This window comes from Neoarius graeffei, chromosome 21 (assembly GCF_027579695.1).
Source record: "Neoarius graeffei isolate fNeoGra1 chromosome 21, fNeoGra1.pri, whole genome shotgun sequence".
NCBI lineage: Eukaryota > Metazoa > Chordata > Actinopteri > Siluriformes > Ariidae > Neoarius > Neoarius graeffei.
Window position 1 is genome coordinate 3320008 of NC_083589.1, and position 16928 is coordinate 3336935.

General features: G+C 50.8%; 1 protein-coding gene across 7 annotated transcripts in view; it reads left to right on the plus strand.

Annotated features, from left to right (window-relative positions):
- nav3 (neuron navigator 3) overlaps positions 1-16928 on the plus strand; it is a 203970-nt gene that overhangs the window by 110238 nt on the left and 76804 nt on the right. For all 7 annotated transcript variants that reach the window (XM_060903775.1, XM_060903777.1, XM_060903778.1 and 4 more), the window contains exons 7-9: positions 112-248; positions 1109-2030; positions 15929-16041. In XM_060903775.1, the coding sequence (XP_060759758.1) occupies positions 112-248; positions 1109-2030; positions 15929-16041 (1172 nt within the window). The remainder of the gene's footprint in view (positions 1-111; positions 249-1108; positions 2031-15928; positions 16042-16928) is intronic.

Consider the following 16928-nt stretch of genomic DNA (forward strand, 5'->3'; position numbering starts at 1 on the left):
GAAGAGTTTGCTTATCATTTTAAACACTATTATTATAATAAGGTAGGTGTGTGTGTGTGTGTGTGTGTGTGTGTGTGTGTGTGTGTGTGTGTGTGTGTGTGTGTGTGTCAGGTTGCCAGGTCCATCCCGATCCCCAGTGGTGGGTAACAGTAAAGCTCCGCCCTCAGCCAGTCTGAACCGCAGGAGTCAGAGCTTCAACAGCATCGACCGCAACAAACCACTGCAGTACGCCAGCGGAAATGATCGGGGTGAGGCCACACACACACACACACACACACACACACACACACACACACACACACCTGTTTCACTCCTAAAGTACAGACACCATGTCTTCTCCTCACCACCAGATGGTGCCACATCACTAGTCCAGTTTTTCTTTAATCTAAGCATCACTGCTATAGAAGAGAAGAGAAGAGAAGAGAAGAGAAGACTGAAACAGGGAACGATGATTGGAAGTGAATGAAAAGAGATGAACATGGAGAGAGAGAGCAAAACAAAGAGAGACAGACAGACAGAAGGATAGAAAGAGATAGAAACAAATAGAAAAAAAGAGAGACAGACAGACAGAAGGATAGAAAGAGATAGAAACAAATAGAAAAAAAGAGAGACAGACAGACAGAAGGATAGAAAGAGATAGAAACAAATAGAAAAAAAGAGAGACAGACAGACAGAAGGATAGAAAGAGATAGAAACAAATAGAAAAAAAGAGAGACAGGAAACAGGAAGACAGAACAAGGAACGGGGAGAGGAATGGGGGGAAAAGGAAAAGAGAATGAGAGAGGAAGAAAAAGCGATGAAGAGTGAGACAATAAGATGGCAAAAATTAGAGTGAGAGAAAGACAACAAAAGAGAAAGAAATGATGATGGAGTATGACAAAGGACTGATGGAGAGAGTCAGAGAAAGGGGCAGAGAGAAAAAGAAATAAAAAGTGAAAGAGCATGACACTGACAGAGAGAGAGAGATGCATGGAAGTTCATCTCTTAGAATGACATTTTTCCTGGCGAATGAAGTGGCAGGTTGCTATGGTAACAGTAAGCAGACAGGCTTTCATATATGTGTGTGTGTGTGTGTGTGTGTGTGTGTGTGTGTGTGTGTGTGTAACAGAGTCGGTAAAGTCTGTCCCCCTGATTGGTGGGATGAATGGCAGCGTTAGCGGTCAGCAGTTAGCATCGGCCATTCCTTCCCCAACGACAGGCCAATCATGGCGAAGCAAGTCCATGAACATGAAGCACAGTGCGACGTCCTCCATGTTAGCCAGTAGCCCTGCCTCCTCACCTCCTCCGCCCACTTCAGACAGGTCACGCCCGTCACTCTCCGATGCTTCTAAGTCAGCGCCGGGGAACCAGCGTTCGATGCTGGAAAAGTTCAGACTGGTCAATACACGGATGGCTTTGCAAGAAGAGGACGATCTGTCAGAGTATGGAGACGATGGTGGGACGTGTCCCAAACCGCCAGGAAAAATACCTGCACCGTCTCCTTCACCCTCAAACAAGAACACCGCGATTGCTAACAGCACTACGACTATTGCTGCTAACAACAGTAAGAATGCTAACAAATCCTTGCCCCAACCCAAAGATGACAAGAGTAAAAACAAAAACAAAGCTAGCACACCACCAAAAGAAGAAGTGACCTCAGAGCCGGCTAAGAAGGCCTCAAAAATCGCTAGCCTCATCCCTAAAGGAGGGAAAACGAGTGGAGCAAAGAAAGAGAGTGCAATTCCTGCTTCCAGCGGCATCCCAAAACCCGGAGTGAAGACTCAAGCAGCTTCACCCAAACCTGCAGCGGAAAAGACGAAGAGCTCCAAAGGGAGTCAAGGGTACTACGCAGGGCGCCCTCTAGGGGGAGTGGAGGGCAAGAAGGGCAGCATGGTGTCCTCCACTAGCACCTCTGCTCTAGCTGGGTCCACAGTTACTAACTCTGGAAGTGGAGGGGGCGGAGTCGCAGGGAGCAATGGGGCGGTGCAGTTACCACAGCAGCAGCAACACAACCACCCCAACACAGCGATGGTCCCACCCTTCATGTACAGGTAAGGAGTGTGCTTATCCGAGTATTGTGTAGTGTGTGGTAGACTGCCCCCTAGTGTCGTAGTGCAGTTATGAACATGTATATGAGTGCCCTTATTCCCCTTAGTGTTTTTATTCCCTTTGTTAATGCAGCTTCTTCTTTGTTTTTTTTTTACATTTCACTGAGCCGTAGTTTCATATCCTCAAGTTTCCAGTTGTTTTCTGTTTCATTAAAAATGTATTTTCCAGTATTTAGCTTCTGTGCCCTTTCGTGGTTGAGTGAATATTGGTTGTTTGATTTGGTTGCTGTTTGTAAAGTTTGGTATTTGCTGGTGTTTGATGGAGAGTGTTGGTGTTTGATGGTCAGTGTGGGTGTATGATGGAGAGTGTTGATGTTTGTTGAAGAATGTTGCTGCATGATGGAGAGTGTTGGTGCATGATGGAGAATATTGGTGCATGATGGAGAATGTTGGTGCGTGATGGAGAGCGTTGGTGCGTGATGGAGAGCGTTGGTGTGTGATGGAGAGTGTTGGTGCATGATGGAGAGTGTTGGTGCGTGATGGACAGCGTTGGTGCGTGATGGACAGCGTTGGTGCGTGATGGAGAGCATTGGTGCGTGATGGAGAGCGTTGGTGCGTGATGGCGAGCGTTGGTGCGTGATGGAGAGCGTTGGTGCATGATGGAGAGTGTTGGTGCGTGATGGAGAGTGTTGGTGCGTGATGCAGAGTGTTGATTCGTTATGGACAGCGTTGGTGCATGATGGAGAGTGTTGGTGCTTGATAGAGAGTGTTGGTGCGTGATAGAGAGTGTTGGTGTGTGATGGAGAGTGTTGGTGCGTGATGGAGAGTGTTGGTGCGTGATGCAGAATGTTGGTGCGTGATGCAGAGTGTTGGTGCGTGATGGAGAGTGTTGGTGCATGATGGAGAGTGTTGGTGCGTGATGGAGAGTGTTGGTGTGTGATGGAGAGTGTTGGTGTGTGATGGCGAATGTTGGTGTGTGATGGCGAATGTTGGTGTGTGATGGAGAGTGTTGCTGCGTGATGGAGAGTGTTGGTGTTTGATGGAGAGTGCTGGTGTTTGATGGCAAGTGTTGCTGCATGATGGCGATTTTTTTGGTGCTTGATGCAGAGTGTTGGTGTGTGATGCAGAGTGTTGGTGTGTGATGCAGAGTGTTAGTGTGTGATGCAGAGTGTTGGTGTGTGATGCAGAGTGCTGGTGCGTGATGGAGAGTGTTGGTGTGTGATGGAGAGTGTTGGTGTGTGATGGAGAGTGTTGGTGCGTGATGGAGAGTGTTGGTGTGTGATGGAGAGTGTTGGTGTGTGATGGCGAATGTTGGTGTGTGATGGAGAGTGTTGGTGCTTGAGAGAGAGTGTTGGTGTGTGATGGAGAGTGTTGGTGCGTGATGGAGAGTGTTGGTGTGTGATGGAGAGTGTTGGTGTGTGATGGCGAATGTTGGTGTGTGATGGAGAGTGTTGGTGCTTGATAGAGAGTGTTGGTGCGTGATGGAGAGTGTTGGTGTGTGATGGAGAGTGTTGGTGTGTGATGGAGAGTGTTGGTGTGTGATGGAGAGTGTTGGTGAGTGATGGAGAGTGTTGGTGCGTGATGGAGAGTGTTGGTGCGTGATGGAGAGTGTTGGTGCGTGATGCAGAGTGCTGGTGTGTGATGGAGAGTGTTGGTGCGTGATGGAGAGTGTTGGTGCGTGATGGAGAGTGTTGGTGCGTGATGGAGAGTGTTGGTGCGTGATGCAGAGTGCTAGTGTGTGATGGAGAGTGTTGGTGCGTGATGGAGAGTGTTGGTGTGTGATGGAGAGTGTTGGTGTGTGATGGCGAATGTTGGTGTGTGATGGAGAGTGTTGGTGCTTGATAGAGAGTGTTGGTGCGTGATGGAGAGTGTTGGTGTGTGATGGAGAGTGTTGGTGCGTGATGGAGAGTGTTGGTGTGTGATGGAGAGTGTTGGTGTGTGATGGCGAATGTTGGTGTGTGATGGCGAATGTTGGTGTGTGATGGAGAGTGTTGGTGCTTGATAGAGAGTGTTGGTGCGTGATGGAGAGTGTTGGTGCGTGATGGAGAGTGTTGGTGCGTGATGGAGAGTGTTGGTGCGTGATGCAGAGTGCTGGTGTGTGATGGAGAGTGTTGGTGCGTGATGGAGAGTGTTGGTGTGTGATGGAGAGTGTTGGTGTGTGATGGCGAATGTTGGTGTGTGATGGAGAGTGTTGGTGCTTGATAGAGAGTGTTGGTGCGTGATGGAGAGTGTTGGTGCGTGATGGAGAGTGTTGGTGCGTGATGGAGAGTGTTGGTGCGTGATGCAGAGTGCTGGTGTGTGATGGAGAGTGTTGGTGTGTGATGGAGAGTGTTGGTGTGTGATGGAGAGTGTTGGTGTGTGATGGCGAGCGTTGGTGCGTGATGGAGAGTGTTGGTGCTTGATGGAGAGTGTTGGTGCGTGATGGAGAGTGTTGGTGCGTGATGGAGAGTGTTGGTGCGTGATGCAGAGTGCTGGTGTGTGATGGAGAGTGTTGGTGTGTGATGGAGAGTGTTGGTGTGTGATGGAGAGTGTTGGTGTGTGATGGAGAGTGTTGGTGTGTGATGGAGAGTGTTGGTGTGTGATGGCGAATGTTGGTGTGTGATGGAGAGTGTTGGTGCTTGAGAGAGAGTGTTGGTGTGTGATGGAGAGTGTTGGTGTGTGATGGAGAGTGTTGGTGCGTGATGGAGAGTGTTGGTGTGTGATGGAGAGTGTTGGTGTGTGATGGTGAATGTTGGTGTGTGATGGAGAGTGTTGGTGCTTGATAGAGAGTGTTGGTGCGTGATGGAGAGTGTTGGTGTGTGATGGAGAGTGTTGGTGTGTGATGGAGAGTGTTGGTGTGTGATGGAGAGTGTTGGTGTGTGATGGAGAGTGTTGGTGTGTGATGGCGAATGTTGGTGTGTGATGGAGAGTGTTGGTGCTTGAGAGAGAGTGTTGGTGTCTGATGGAGAGTGTTGGTGTGTGATGGAGAGTGTTGGTGCGTGATGGAGAGTGTTGGTGTGTGATGGAGAGTGTTGGTGTGTGATGGCGAATGTTGGTGTGTGATGGAGAGTGTTGGTGCTTGATAGAGAGTGTTGGTGCGTGATGGAGAGTGTTGGTGCGTGATGGAGAGTGTTGGTGCGTGATGGAGAGTGTTGGTGCGTGATGCAGAGTGCTGGTGTGTGATGGAGAGTGTTGGTGTGTGATGGAGAGTGTTGGTGTGTGATGGAGAGTGTTGGTGTGTGATGGCGAATGTTGGTGTGTGATGGAGAGTGTTGGTGCTTGAGAGAGAGTGTTGGTGTGTGATGGAGAGTGTTGGTGCGTGATGGAGAGTGTTGGTGCGTGATGGAGAGTGTTGGTGTGTGATGGAGAGTGTTGGTGTGTGATGGCGAATGTTGGTGTGTGATGGAGAGTGTTGGTGCTTGATAGAGAGTGTTGGTGCGTGATGGAGAGTGTTGGTGCGTGATGGAGAGTGTTGGTGCGTGATGGAGAGTGTTGGTGCGTGATGGAGAGTGTTGGTGCTTGATAAAGAGTGTTGGTGTGTGATGCAGAGTTTTGGTGCTTGATGGAGAGTGTTGGTGCTTGATAAAGAGTGTTGGTGTGTGATGCAGAGTGTTGGTGTGTGATGCAGAGTGTTGCTGTGTGATGCAGAGTGTTGGTGTTTGATGGCAAGTGTTGCTGCATGATGGCGAGTTTTGGTGCTTGATGGAGAGTGTTGGTGTGTGATGCAGAGTGTTGCTGTGTGATGCAGTGTGTTGGTGTGTGATGCAGAGTGTTGGTGTTTGATGGCAAGTGTTGCTGCATGATGGCGAGTGTTGGTGTGTGATGGAGAGTGCTGGTGTTTGATGGCAAGTGTTGCTGCATGATGATGAGTTTTGGTGCTTGATGCAGAGTGTTGGTGTGTGATGGAGAGTGCTGGTGTTCGATGGCAAGTGTTGCTGCATGATGGCGATTTTTTGGGTGCTTGATGCAGAGTGTTGGTGTGTGATGCAGAGTGTTGGTGTGTGATGCAGAGTGTTGGTGTGTGATGCAGAGTGTTGGTGTGTGATGCAGAGTGTTGGTGTGTGATGCAGAGTGCTGGTGTGTGATGGAGAGTGTTGGTGTGTGATGGAGAGTGTTGGTGTGTGATGGCGAATGTTGGTGTGTGATGGAGAGTGTTGGTGCTTGAGAGAGAGTGCTGGTGTGTGATGGAGAGTGTTGGTGTGTGATGGAGAGTGTTGGTGCGTGATGGAGAGTGTTGGTGTGTGATGGAGAGTGTTGGTGTGTGATGGCGAATGTTGGTGTGTGATGGAGAGTGTTGGTGCTTGATAAAGAGTGTTGGTGTGTGATGGAGAGTGTTGGTGTGTGATGGAGAGTGTTGGTGTGTGATGGAGAGTGTTGGTGCATGATGGAGAGTGTTGGTGCGTGATGGAGAGTGTTGGTGCGTGATGGAGGTGTGTGATGGAGAGTGTTGGTGTGTGATGGAGAGTGTTGGTGCATGATGGAGAGTGTTGGTGCGTGATGGAGAGTGTTGGTGCGTGATGGAGAGTGTTGGTGCGTGATGGAGGTGTGTGATGGAGAGTGTTGGTGCGTGATGGAGGTGTGTGATGGAGAGTGTTGGTGCGTGATGGAGAGTGTTGGTGTGTGATGGAGGTGTGTGATGGAGAGTGTTGGTGCATGATGGAGAGTGTTGGTGCATGATGGAGGTGTGTGATGGAGAGTGTTGGTGCATGATGGAGAGTGTTGATGCGTGATGGAGAGTGTTGGTGTTTGATGGCGAGTGTTGGTGTGTGATGGAGAGTGTTGGTGTGTGATGCAGAGTGTTGGTGTTTGATGGCAAGTGTTGCTGCATGATGGCGAGTTTTGGTGTGTGATGGCGAATGTTGATGCGTGATGGCGAGTGTTGGTGTTTGATGGCGAGTGTTGGTGTGTGATGCAGAGTGTTGGTGTTTGATGGCAAGTGTTGCTGCATGATGGCGAGTTTTGGTGCTTGATGGAGAGTTTTGGTGCTTGATGGAGAGTGTTGGTGCCTGATGGAGAGTTTTGGTGCTTGATGGAGAGTTTTGGTGCTTGATGGAGAGTGTTGGTGCCTGATGGAGAGTGTTGGTGCCTGATGGAGAGTTTTGGTGCTTGATGGCGAGTTTTGGTGCTTGATGGAGAGTTTTGGTGCTTGATGGAGAGTTTTGGTGCTTGATGGAGAGTTTTGGTGCTTGATGGCGAGTTTTGGTGCTTGATGGAGAGTTTTGGTGCTTGATGGAGAGTTTTGGTGCCTGATGGAGAATGTTGGTGTTTGATGGCAAGTGTTGCTGCATGATGCAGAGTGTTGGTGTGTGATGGAGAGTGCTGGTGTTTGATGGCAAGTTTTGCTGCATGATGGTGATTTTTTGGTGCTTGATGCAGAGTGTTGGTGTGTGATGCAGAGTGTTGGTGTGTGATGGAGAATGTTGGTGCGTGATGGTGAATGCTGGTGTTTGATGGCAAATGTTGGTGCATAATGGAGAGTGTTGGTGTGTGTTGGAGAGTGTTGGTGCGTGATGGAGAGTGTTGGTGCGTGATGGAGAGTGTTGGTGCGTGATGCAGAGTGCTAGTGTGTGATGGAGAGTGTTGGTGCGTGATGGAGAGTGTTGGTGTGTGATGGAGAGTGTTGGTGTGTGATGGCGAATGTTGGTGTGTGATGGAGAGTGTTGGTGCTTGATAGAGAGTGTTGGTGCGTGATGGAGAGTGTTGGTGTGTGATGGAGAGTGTTGGTGCGTGATGGAGAGTGTTGGTGTGTGATGGAGAGTGTTGGTGTGTGATGGCGAATGTTGGTGTGTGATGGCGAATGTTGGTGTGTGATGGAGAGTGTTGGTGCTTGATAGAGAGTGTTGGTGCGTGATGGAGAGTGTTGGTGCGTGATGGAGAGTGTTGGTGCGTGATGGAGAGTGTTGGTGCGTGATGCAGAGTGCTGGTGTGTGATGGAGAGTGTTGGTGCGTGATGGAGAGTGTTGGTGTGTGATGGAGAGTGTTGGTGTGTGATGGCGAATGTTGGTGTGTGATGGAGAGTGTTGGTGCTTGATAGAGAGTGTTGGTGCGTGATGGAGAGTGTTGGTGCGTGATGGAGAGTGTTGGTGCGTGATGGAGAGTGTTGGTGCGTGATGCAGAGTGCTGGTGTGTGATGGAGAGTGTTGGTGTGTGATGGAGAGTGTTGGTGTGTGATGGAGAGTGTTGGTGTGTGATGGCGAGCGTTGGTGCGTGATGGAGAGTGTTGGTGCTTGATGGAGAGTGTTGGTGCGTGATGGAGAGTGTTGGTGCGTGATGGAGAGTGTTGGTGCGTGATGCAGAGTGCTGGTGTGTGATGGAGAGTGTTGGTGTGTGATGGAGAGTGTTGGTGTGTGATGGAGAGTGTTGGTGTGTGATGGAGAGTGTTGGTGTGTGATGGAGAGTGTTGGTGTGTGATGGCGAATGTTGGTGTGTGATGGAGAGTGTTGGTGCTTGAGAGAGAGTGTTGGTGTGTGATGGAGAGTGTTGGTGTGTGATGGAGAGTGTTGGTGCGTGATGGAGAGTGTTGGTGTGTGATGGAGAGTGTTGGTGTGTGATGGTGAATGTTGGTGTGTGATGGAGAGTGTTGGTGCTTGATAGAGAGTGTTGGTGCGTGATGGAGAGTGTTGGTGTGTGATGGAGAGTGTTGGTGTGTGATGGAGAGTGTTGGTGTGTGATGGAGAGTGTTGGTGTGTGATGGAGAGTGTTGGTGTGTGATGGCGAATGTTGGTGTGTGATGGAGAGTGTTGGTGCTTGAGAGAGAGTGTTGGTGTCTGATGGAGAGTGTTGGTGTGTGATGGAGAGTGTTGGTGCGTGATGGAGAGTGTTGGTGTGTGATGGAGAGTGTTGGTGTGTGATGGCGAATGTTGGTGTGTGATGGAGAGTGTTGGTGCTTGATAGAGAGTGTTGGTGCGTGATGGAGAGTGTTGGTGCGTGATGGAGAGTGTTGGTGCGTGATGGAGAGTGTTGGTGCGTGATGCAGAGTGCTGGTGTGTGATGGAGAGTGTTGGTGTGTGATGGAGAGTGTTGGTGTGTGATGGAGAGTGTTGGTGTGTGATGGCGAATGTTGGTGTGTGATGGAGAGTGTTGGTGCTTGAGAGAGAGTGTTGGTGTGTGATGGAGAGTGTTGGTGCGTGATGGAGAGTGTTGGTGCGTGATGGAGAGTGTTGGTGTGTGATGGAGAGTGTTGGTGTGTGATGGCGAATGTTGGTGTGTGATGGAGAGTGTTGGTGCTTGATAGAGAGTGTTGGTGCGTGATGGAGAGTGTTGGTGCGTGATGGAGAGTGTTGGTGCGTGATGGAGAGTGTTGGTGCGTGATGGAGAGTGTTGGTGCTTGATAAAGAGTGTTGGTGTGTGATGCAGAGTTTTGGTGCTTGATGGAGAGTGTTGGTGCTTGATAAAGAGTGTTGGTGTGTGATGCAGAGTGTTGGTGTGTGATGCAGAGTGTTGCTGTGTGATGCAGAGTGTTGGTGTTTGATGGCAAGTGTTGCTGCATGATGGCGAGTTTTGGTGCTTGATGGAGAGTGTTGGTGTGTGATGCAGAGTGTTGCTGTGTGATGCAGTGTGTTGGTGTGTGATGCAGAGTGTTGGTGTTTGATGGCAAGTGTTGCTGCATGATGGCGAGTGTTGGTGTGTGATGGAGAGTGCTGGTGTTTGATGGCAAGTGTTGCTGCATGATGATGAGTTTTGGTGCTTGATGCAGAGTGTTGGTGTGTGATGGAGAGTGCTGGTGTTCGATGGCAAGTGTTGCTGCATGATGGCGATTTTTTGGGTGCTTGATGCAGAGTGTTGGTGTGTGATGCAGAGTGTTGGTGTGTGATGCAGAGTGTTGGTGTGTGATGCAGAGTGTTGGTGTGTGATGCAGAGTGTTGGTGTGTGATGCAGAGTGCTGGTGTGTGATGGAGAGTGTTGGTGTGTGATGGAGAGTGTTGGTGTGTGATGGCGAATGTTGGTGTGTGATGGAGAGTGTTGGTGCTTGAGAGAGAGTGCTGGTGTGTGATGGAGAGTGTTGGTGTGTGATGGAGAGTGTTGGTGCGTGATGGAGAGTGTTGGTGTGTGATGGAGAGTGTTGGTGTGTGATGGCGAATGTTGGTGTGTGATGGAGAGTGTTGGTGCTTGATAAAGAGTGTTGGTGTGTGATGGAGAGTGTTGGTGTGTGATGGAGAGTGTTGGTGTGTGATGGAGAGTGTTGGTGCATGATGGAGAGTGTTGGTGCGTGATGGAGAGTGTTGGTGCGTGATGGAGGTGTGTGATGGAGAGTGTTGGTGTGTGATGGAGAGTGTTGGTGCATGATGGAGAGTGTTGGTGCGTGATGGAGAGTGTTGGTGCGTGATGGAGAGTGTTGGTGCGTGATGGAGGTGTGTGATGGAGAGTGTTGGTGCGTGATGGAGGTGTGTGATGGAGAGTGTTGGTGCGTGATGGAGAGTGTTGGTGTGTGATGGAGGTGTGTGATGGAGAGTGTTGGTGCATGATGGAGAGTGTTGGTGCATGATGGAGGTGTGTGATGGAGAGTGTTGGTGCATGATGGAGAGTGTTGATGCGTGATGGAGAGTGTTGGTGTTTGATGGCGAGTGTTGGTGTGTGATGGAGAGTGTTGGTGTGTGATGCAGAGTGTTGGTGTTTGATGGCAAGTGTTGCTGCATGATGGCGAGTTTTGGTGTGTGATGGCGAATGTTGATGCGTGATGGCGAGTGTTGGTGTTTGATGGCGAGTGTTGGTGTGTGATGCAGAGTGTTGGTGTTTGATGGCAAGTGTTGCTGCATGATGGCGAGTTTTGGTGCTTGATGGAGAGTTTTGGTGCTTGATGGAGAGTGTTGGTGCCTGATGGAGAGTTTTGGTGCTTGATGGAGAGTTTTGGTGCTTGATGGAGAGTGTTGGTGCCTGATGGAGAGTGTTGGTGCCTGATGGAGAGTTTTGGTGCTTGATGGCGAGTTTTGGTGCTTGATGGAGAGTTTTGGTGCTTGATGGAGAGTTTTGGTGCTTGATGGAGAGTTTTGGTGCTTGATGGCGAGTTTTGGTGCTTGATGGAGAGTTTTGGTGCTTGATGGAGAGTTTTGGTGCTTGATGGAGAGTTTTGGTGCCTGATGGAGAATGTTGGTGTTTGATGGCAAGTGTTGCTGCATGATGCAGAGTGTTGGTGTGTGATGGAGAGTGCTGGTGTTTGATGGCAAGTTTTGCTGCATGATGGTGATTTTTTGGTGCTTGATGCAGAGTGTTGGTGTGTGATGCAGAGTGTTGGTGTGTGATGGAGAATGTTGGTGCGTGATGGTGAATGCTGGTGTTTGATGGCAAATGTTGGTGCATAATGGAGAGTGTTGGTGTGTGTTGGAGAGTGTTGGTGCGTGATGGAGAGCGTTGGTGCGTGATGCAGAGTGTTGGTGCATGATGGAGCGTGTTGGTGCGTGATGGAGAGTGTTGGTGCATGATGGAGCGTGTTGGTGCGTGATGGCGAGTGTTGGTGCGTGATGGAGAGTGTTGGTGCGTGATGCAGAGTGTTGGTGCGTGATGCAGAGTGTTGGTGCGTGATGGAGAGTGTTGGTGCATGATGGAGCATGTTGGTGCGTGATGCAGAGTGTTGGTGCGTGATGGAGAGTGTTGGTGCGTGATGCAGAGTGTTGGTGCGTGATGCAGAGTGTTGGTGCGTGATGCAGAGTGTTGGTGCGTGATGCAGAGTGTTGGTGCGTGATGGAGAGTGTTGGTGCGTGATGGAGCATGTTGGTGCGTGATGCAGAGTGTTGGTGCGTGATGGAGAGTGTTGGTGCGTGATGCAGAGTGTTGGTGCGTGATGCAGAGTGTTGGTGCGTGATGGAGAGTGTTGGTGCGTGATGCAGAGTGTTGGTGCATGATGGAGCATGTTGGTGCGTGATGCAGAGTGTTGGTGCGTGATGGAGCGTGTTGGTGCGTGATGGAGAGTGTTGGTGCGTGATGCAGAGTGTTGGTGTGTGATGCAGAGTGTTGGTGCGTGATGGAGCGTGTTGGTGCGTGATGGAGAGTGTTGGTGCGTGATGCAGAGTGTTGGTGCGTGATGGAGCGTGTTGGTGCGTGATGGAGAGTGTTGGTGCGTGATGGAGCGTGTTGGTGCGTGATGGAGAGTGTTGGTGCGTGATGCAGAGTGTTGGTGCGTGATGGAGCGTGTTGGTGCGTGATGGAGAGTGTTGGTGCGTGATGCAGAGTGTTGGTGCGTGATGGAGCGTGTTGGTGCGTGATGGAGAGTGTTGGTGCGTGATGGAGCGTATTGGTGCGTGATGCAGAGTGTTGGTGCGTGATGCAGAGTGTTGGTGCGTGATGCAGAGTGTTGGTGCGTGATGCAGAGTGTTGGTGCGTGATGCAGAGTGTTGGTGCGTGATGGAGCGTGTTGGTGCGTGATGCAGAGTGTTGGTGCGTGATGGAGCGTATTGGTGCGTGATGGAGAGTGTTGGTGCGTGATGCAGAGTGTTGGTGCGTGATGCAGAGTGTTGGTGCGTGATGGAGAGTGTTGGTGCGTGATGCAGAGTGTTGGTGCTTGATGGAGCATGTTGGTGCGTGATGCAGAGTGTTGGTGCGTGATGGAGCGTGTTGGTGCGTGATGGAGAGTGTTGGTGCGTGATGCGGAGTGTTGGTGCGTGATGCAGAGTGTTGGTGCGTGATGGAGCGTGTTGGTGCGTGATGGAGAGTGTTGGTGCGTGATGCAGGGTGTTGGTGCGTGATGGAGCGTGTTGGTGCGTGATGGAGCGTGTTGGTGCGTGATGGAGAGTGTTGGTGCGTGATGCAGAGTGTTGGTGCGTGATGCAGAGTGTTGGTGCGTGATGGAGCGTGTTGGTGCGTGATGGAGAGTGTTGGTGCGTGATGGAGCGTATTGGTGCGTGATGGAGAGTGTTGGTGCGTGATGCAGAGTGTTGGTGCGTGATGCAGAGTGTTGGTGCGTGATGGAGAGTGTTGGTGCGTGATGCAGAGTGTTGGTGCTTGATGGAGCATGTTGGTGCGTGATGCAGAGTGTTGGTGCGTGATGGAGCGTGTTGGTGCGTGATGGAGAGTGTTGGTGTGTGATGCAGAGTGTTGGTGCGTGATGCAGAGTGTTGGTGCGTGATGGAGCGTGTTGGTGCGTGATGGAGAGTGTTGGTGTGTGATGCAGAGTGTTGGTGCGTGATGGAGCGTGTTGGTGCGTGATGGAGCGTGTTGGTGCGTGATGGAGAGTGTTGGTGCGTGATGGAGAGTGTTGGTGCGTGATGCAGAGTGTTGGTGCGTGATGCAGAGTGTTGGTGCGTGATGGAGCGTGTTGGTGCGTGATGGAGCGTGTTGGTGCGTGATGCAGAGTGTTGGTGCGTGATGGAGCATGTTGGTGCATGATGGAGAGTGTTGGTGCGTGATGCAGAGTGTTGGTGCGTGATGGAGCGTGTTGGTGTGTGATGAAGAGTGTTGGTGCGTGATGGAGAGTGTTGGTGCGTGATGGAGAGTGTTGGTGCGTGATGGAGAGTGTTGGTGCGTGATGCAGAGTGTTGGTGCGTGATGCAGAGTGTTGGTGCGTGATGCAGAGTGTTGGTGCGTGATGCAGAGTGTTGGTGCGTGATGCAGAGTGTTGGTGCGTGATGCAGAGTGTTGGTGCGTGATGGAGAGTGTTGGTGCGTGATGGAGCATGTTGGTGCGTGATGCAGAGTGTTGGTGCGTGATGGAGAGTGTTGGTGCGTGATGCAGAGTGTTGGTGCGTGATGCAGAGTGTTGGTGCGTGATGGAGAGTGTTGGTGCGTGATGCAGAGTGTTGGTGCATGATGGGGCATGTTGGTGCGTGATGCAGAGTGTTGGTGCGTGATGGAGCGTGTTGGTGCGTGATGGAGAGTGTTGGTGCGTGATGCAGAGTGTTGGTGTGTGATGCAGAGTGTTGGTGCGTGATGGAGCGTGTTGGTGCGTGATGGAGAGTGTTGGTGCGTGATGCAGAGTGTTGGTGCGTGATGGAGCGTGTTGGTGCGTGATGGAGAGTGTTGGTGCGTGATGGAGCGTGTTGGTGCGTGATGGAGAGTGTTGGTGCGTGATGCAGAGTGTTGGTGCGTGATGGAGCGTGTTGGTGCGTGATGGAGAGTGTTGGTGCGTGATGCAGAGTGTTGGTGCGTGATGGAGCGTGTTGGTGCGTGATGGAGAGTGTTGGTGCGTGATGGAGCGTATTGGTGCGTGATGCAGAGTGTTGGTGCGTGATGCAGAGTGTTGGTGCGTGATGCAGAGTGTTGGTGCGTGATGCAGAGTGTTGGTGCGTGATGCAGAGTGTTGGTGCGTGATGGAGCGTGTTGGTGCGTGATGCAGAGTGTTGGTGCGTGATGGAGCGTATTGGTGCGTGATGGAGAGTGTTGGTGCGTGATGCAGAGTGTTGGTGCGTGATGCAGAGTGTTGGTGCGTGATGGAGAGTGTTGGTGCGTGATGCAGAGTGTTGGTGCTTGATGGAGCATGTTGGTGCGTGATGCAGAGTGTTGGTGCGTGATGGAGCGTGTTGGTGCGTGATGGAGAGTGTTGGTGCGTGATGCGGAGTGTTGGTGCGTGATGCAGAGTGTTGGTGCGTGATGGAGCGTGTTGGTGCGTGATGGAGAGTGTTGGTGCGTGATGCAGGGTGTTGGTGCGTGATGGAGCGTGTTGGTGCGTGATGGAGCGTGTTGGTGCGTGATGGAGAGTGTTGGTGCGTGATGCAGAGTGTTGGTGCGTGATGCAGAGTGTTGGTGCGTGATGGAGCGTGTTGGTGCGTGATGGAGAGTGTTGGTGCGTGATGGAGCGTATTGGTGCGTGATGGAGAGTGTTGGTGCGTGATGCAGAGTGTTGGTGCGTGATGCAGTGTTGGTGCGTGATGCAGAGTGTTGGTGCGTGATGGAGAGTGTTGGTGCGTGATGCAGAGTGTTGGTGCTTGATGGAGCATGTTGGTGCGTGATGCAGAGTGTTGGTGCGTGATGGAGCGTGTTGGTGCGTGATGGAGAGTGTTGGTGCGTGATGCAGAGTGTTGGTGCGTGATGCAGAGTGTTGTCGCGTGATGGAGCGTGTTGGTGCGTGATGGAGCGTGTTGGTGCGTGATGGAGAGTGTTGGTGCGTGATGGAGAGTGTTGGTGCGTGATGGAGCGTGTTGGTGCGTGATGCAGAGTGTTGGTGCGTGATGCAGAGTGTTGGTGCGTGATGGAGAGTGTTGGTGCGTGATGCAGAGTGTTGGTGCGTGATGCAGAGTGTTGGTGCGTGATGGAGAGTGTTGGTGCGTGATGCAGAGTGTTGGTGCTTGATGGAGCATGTTGGTGCGTGATGCAGAGTGTTGGTGCGTGATGCAGAGTGTTGGTGCGTGATGGAGCGTGTTGGTGCGTGATGGAGAGTGTTGGTGCGTGATGCAGAGTGTTGGTGCGTGATGGAGCGTGTTGGTGCGTGATGGAGCGTGTTGGTGCGTGATGGAGAGTGTTGGTGCGTGATGGAGAGTGTTGGTGCGTGATGCAGAGTGTTGGTGCGTGATGCAGAGTGTTGGTGCGTGATGGAGCGTGTTGGTGCGTGATGGAGCGTGTTGGTGCGTGATGCAGAGTGTTGGTGCGTGATGGAGCATGTTGGTGCATGATGGAGAGTGTTGGTGCGTGATGCAGAGTGTTGGTGCGTGATGGAGCGTGTTGGTGTGTGATGAAGAGTGTTGGTGCGTGATGGAGAGTGTTGGTGCGTGATGGAGAGTGTTGGTGCGTGATGCAGAGTGTTGGTGCGTGATGCAGAGTGTTGGTGCGTGATGCAGAGTGTTGGTGCGTGATGGAGCATGTTGGTGCATGATGGAGAGTGTTGGTGCGTGATGGAGCGTGTTGGTGTGTGATGGCGAGTGTTGATGTTTTCTGAAGTATGTTGGTGTTTAATTTGGTGTTTCTTGGTAAGTGTTGATGTTTGATAAATCATGTTTGATTATAAGTTCTGGTATTTGAGGGTAAATTTTTGTCATTTTCTCACTGTCTCTGTCTCAGGACATGCTCAGAGAATGACTGTACTGCAGTGGTTGCTCCTGATGCTTCTCTTAGTCCTACTAAAGAGCTCGCCTACAACAAAACAGCCAAACAGTGCCTAGAGGAGATCTCAGGTACAAACACACACACACACACACACACATACATACATACATACATACATACATACACACACAAACACACACACACACATACACACACATACATACATACAGAGATCAACAACACATTCTGGATGGCAAACAAGGCCTGTCTTTGTCCACCTGTCACTTCTGACCTTTTCCTTGCTGTGATGGCAATATGGACCTGTGGGGGAATTGTGTGTGTGTGTGTGTGTGTGTGTGTGTGTGTGTGTGTGTGTGTGTGTGTGTGTGTGTGTGTGTGTTGATGTGACAGTTGTAGCTGAGGGCTGCTTCTTGCTGTGTCAGAGATCAGTACACACAGCTTTGAATACTTCAGCTGAGATAAAACACACAGAGAATCTTTAGTTTTTGAAATGCCAAATGTCTTTTGTGTTATTGTGGTGTTGATTGTTGCTTGTCACACTTCTCGCACTGGGAAAGACACCGCAGGCTGCTGTCAGTTGTTTGGTTTTCAGTTCCTGTCATGTGTTGGTGTTCGTTATGGTCATGCGGCTTTTCTTTTCAGTTCTGTCTTGTTCCTGGTCTCATCATTGCTTTGTGTGTTAACCTGTTCTGTGTTTCACTTTCAATACCGTAGCTTGTTTATTTGTTTGCTTGTTTCTACCCTCCTGTTCCTTTATTTCATTGCGAAGTCTTGCCAGTTGTTAGGATGCATTTCCAAGCCTTATTCTACATTGGACGGAGCTTGGACGTGGGAAGTTGGAGCTTGAGAAGATGTTATTTTTGACTTCCATGTCTGTCTTTTGTAAGCCACTTTCAAACTGATTATTGAAATCACACCACACGTGTCTTGCCGAGTGTGATTACTCGTAGCCTGGTGAAGTTCCAGCTAACTGTTATCTAGTTAAAGCCTGGGT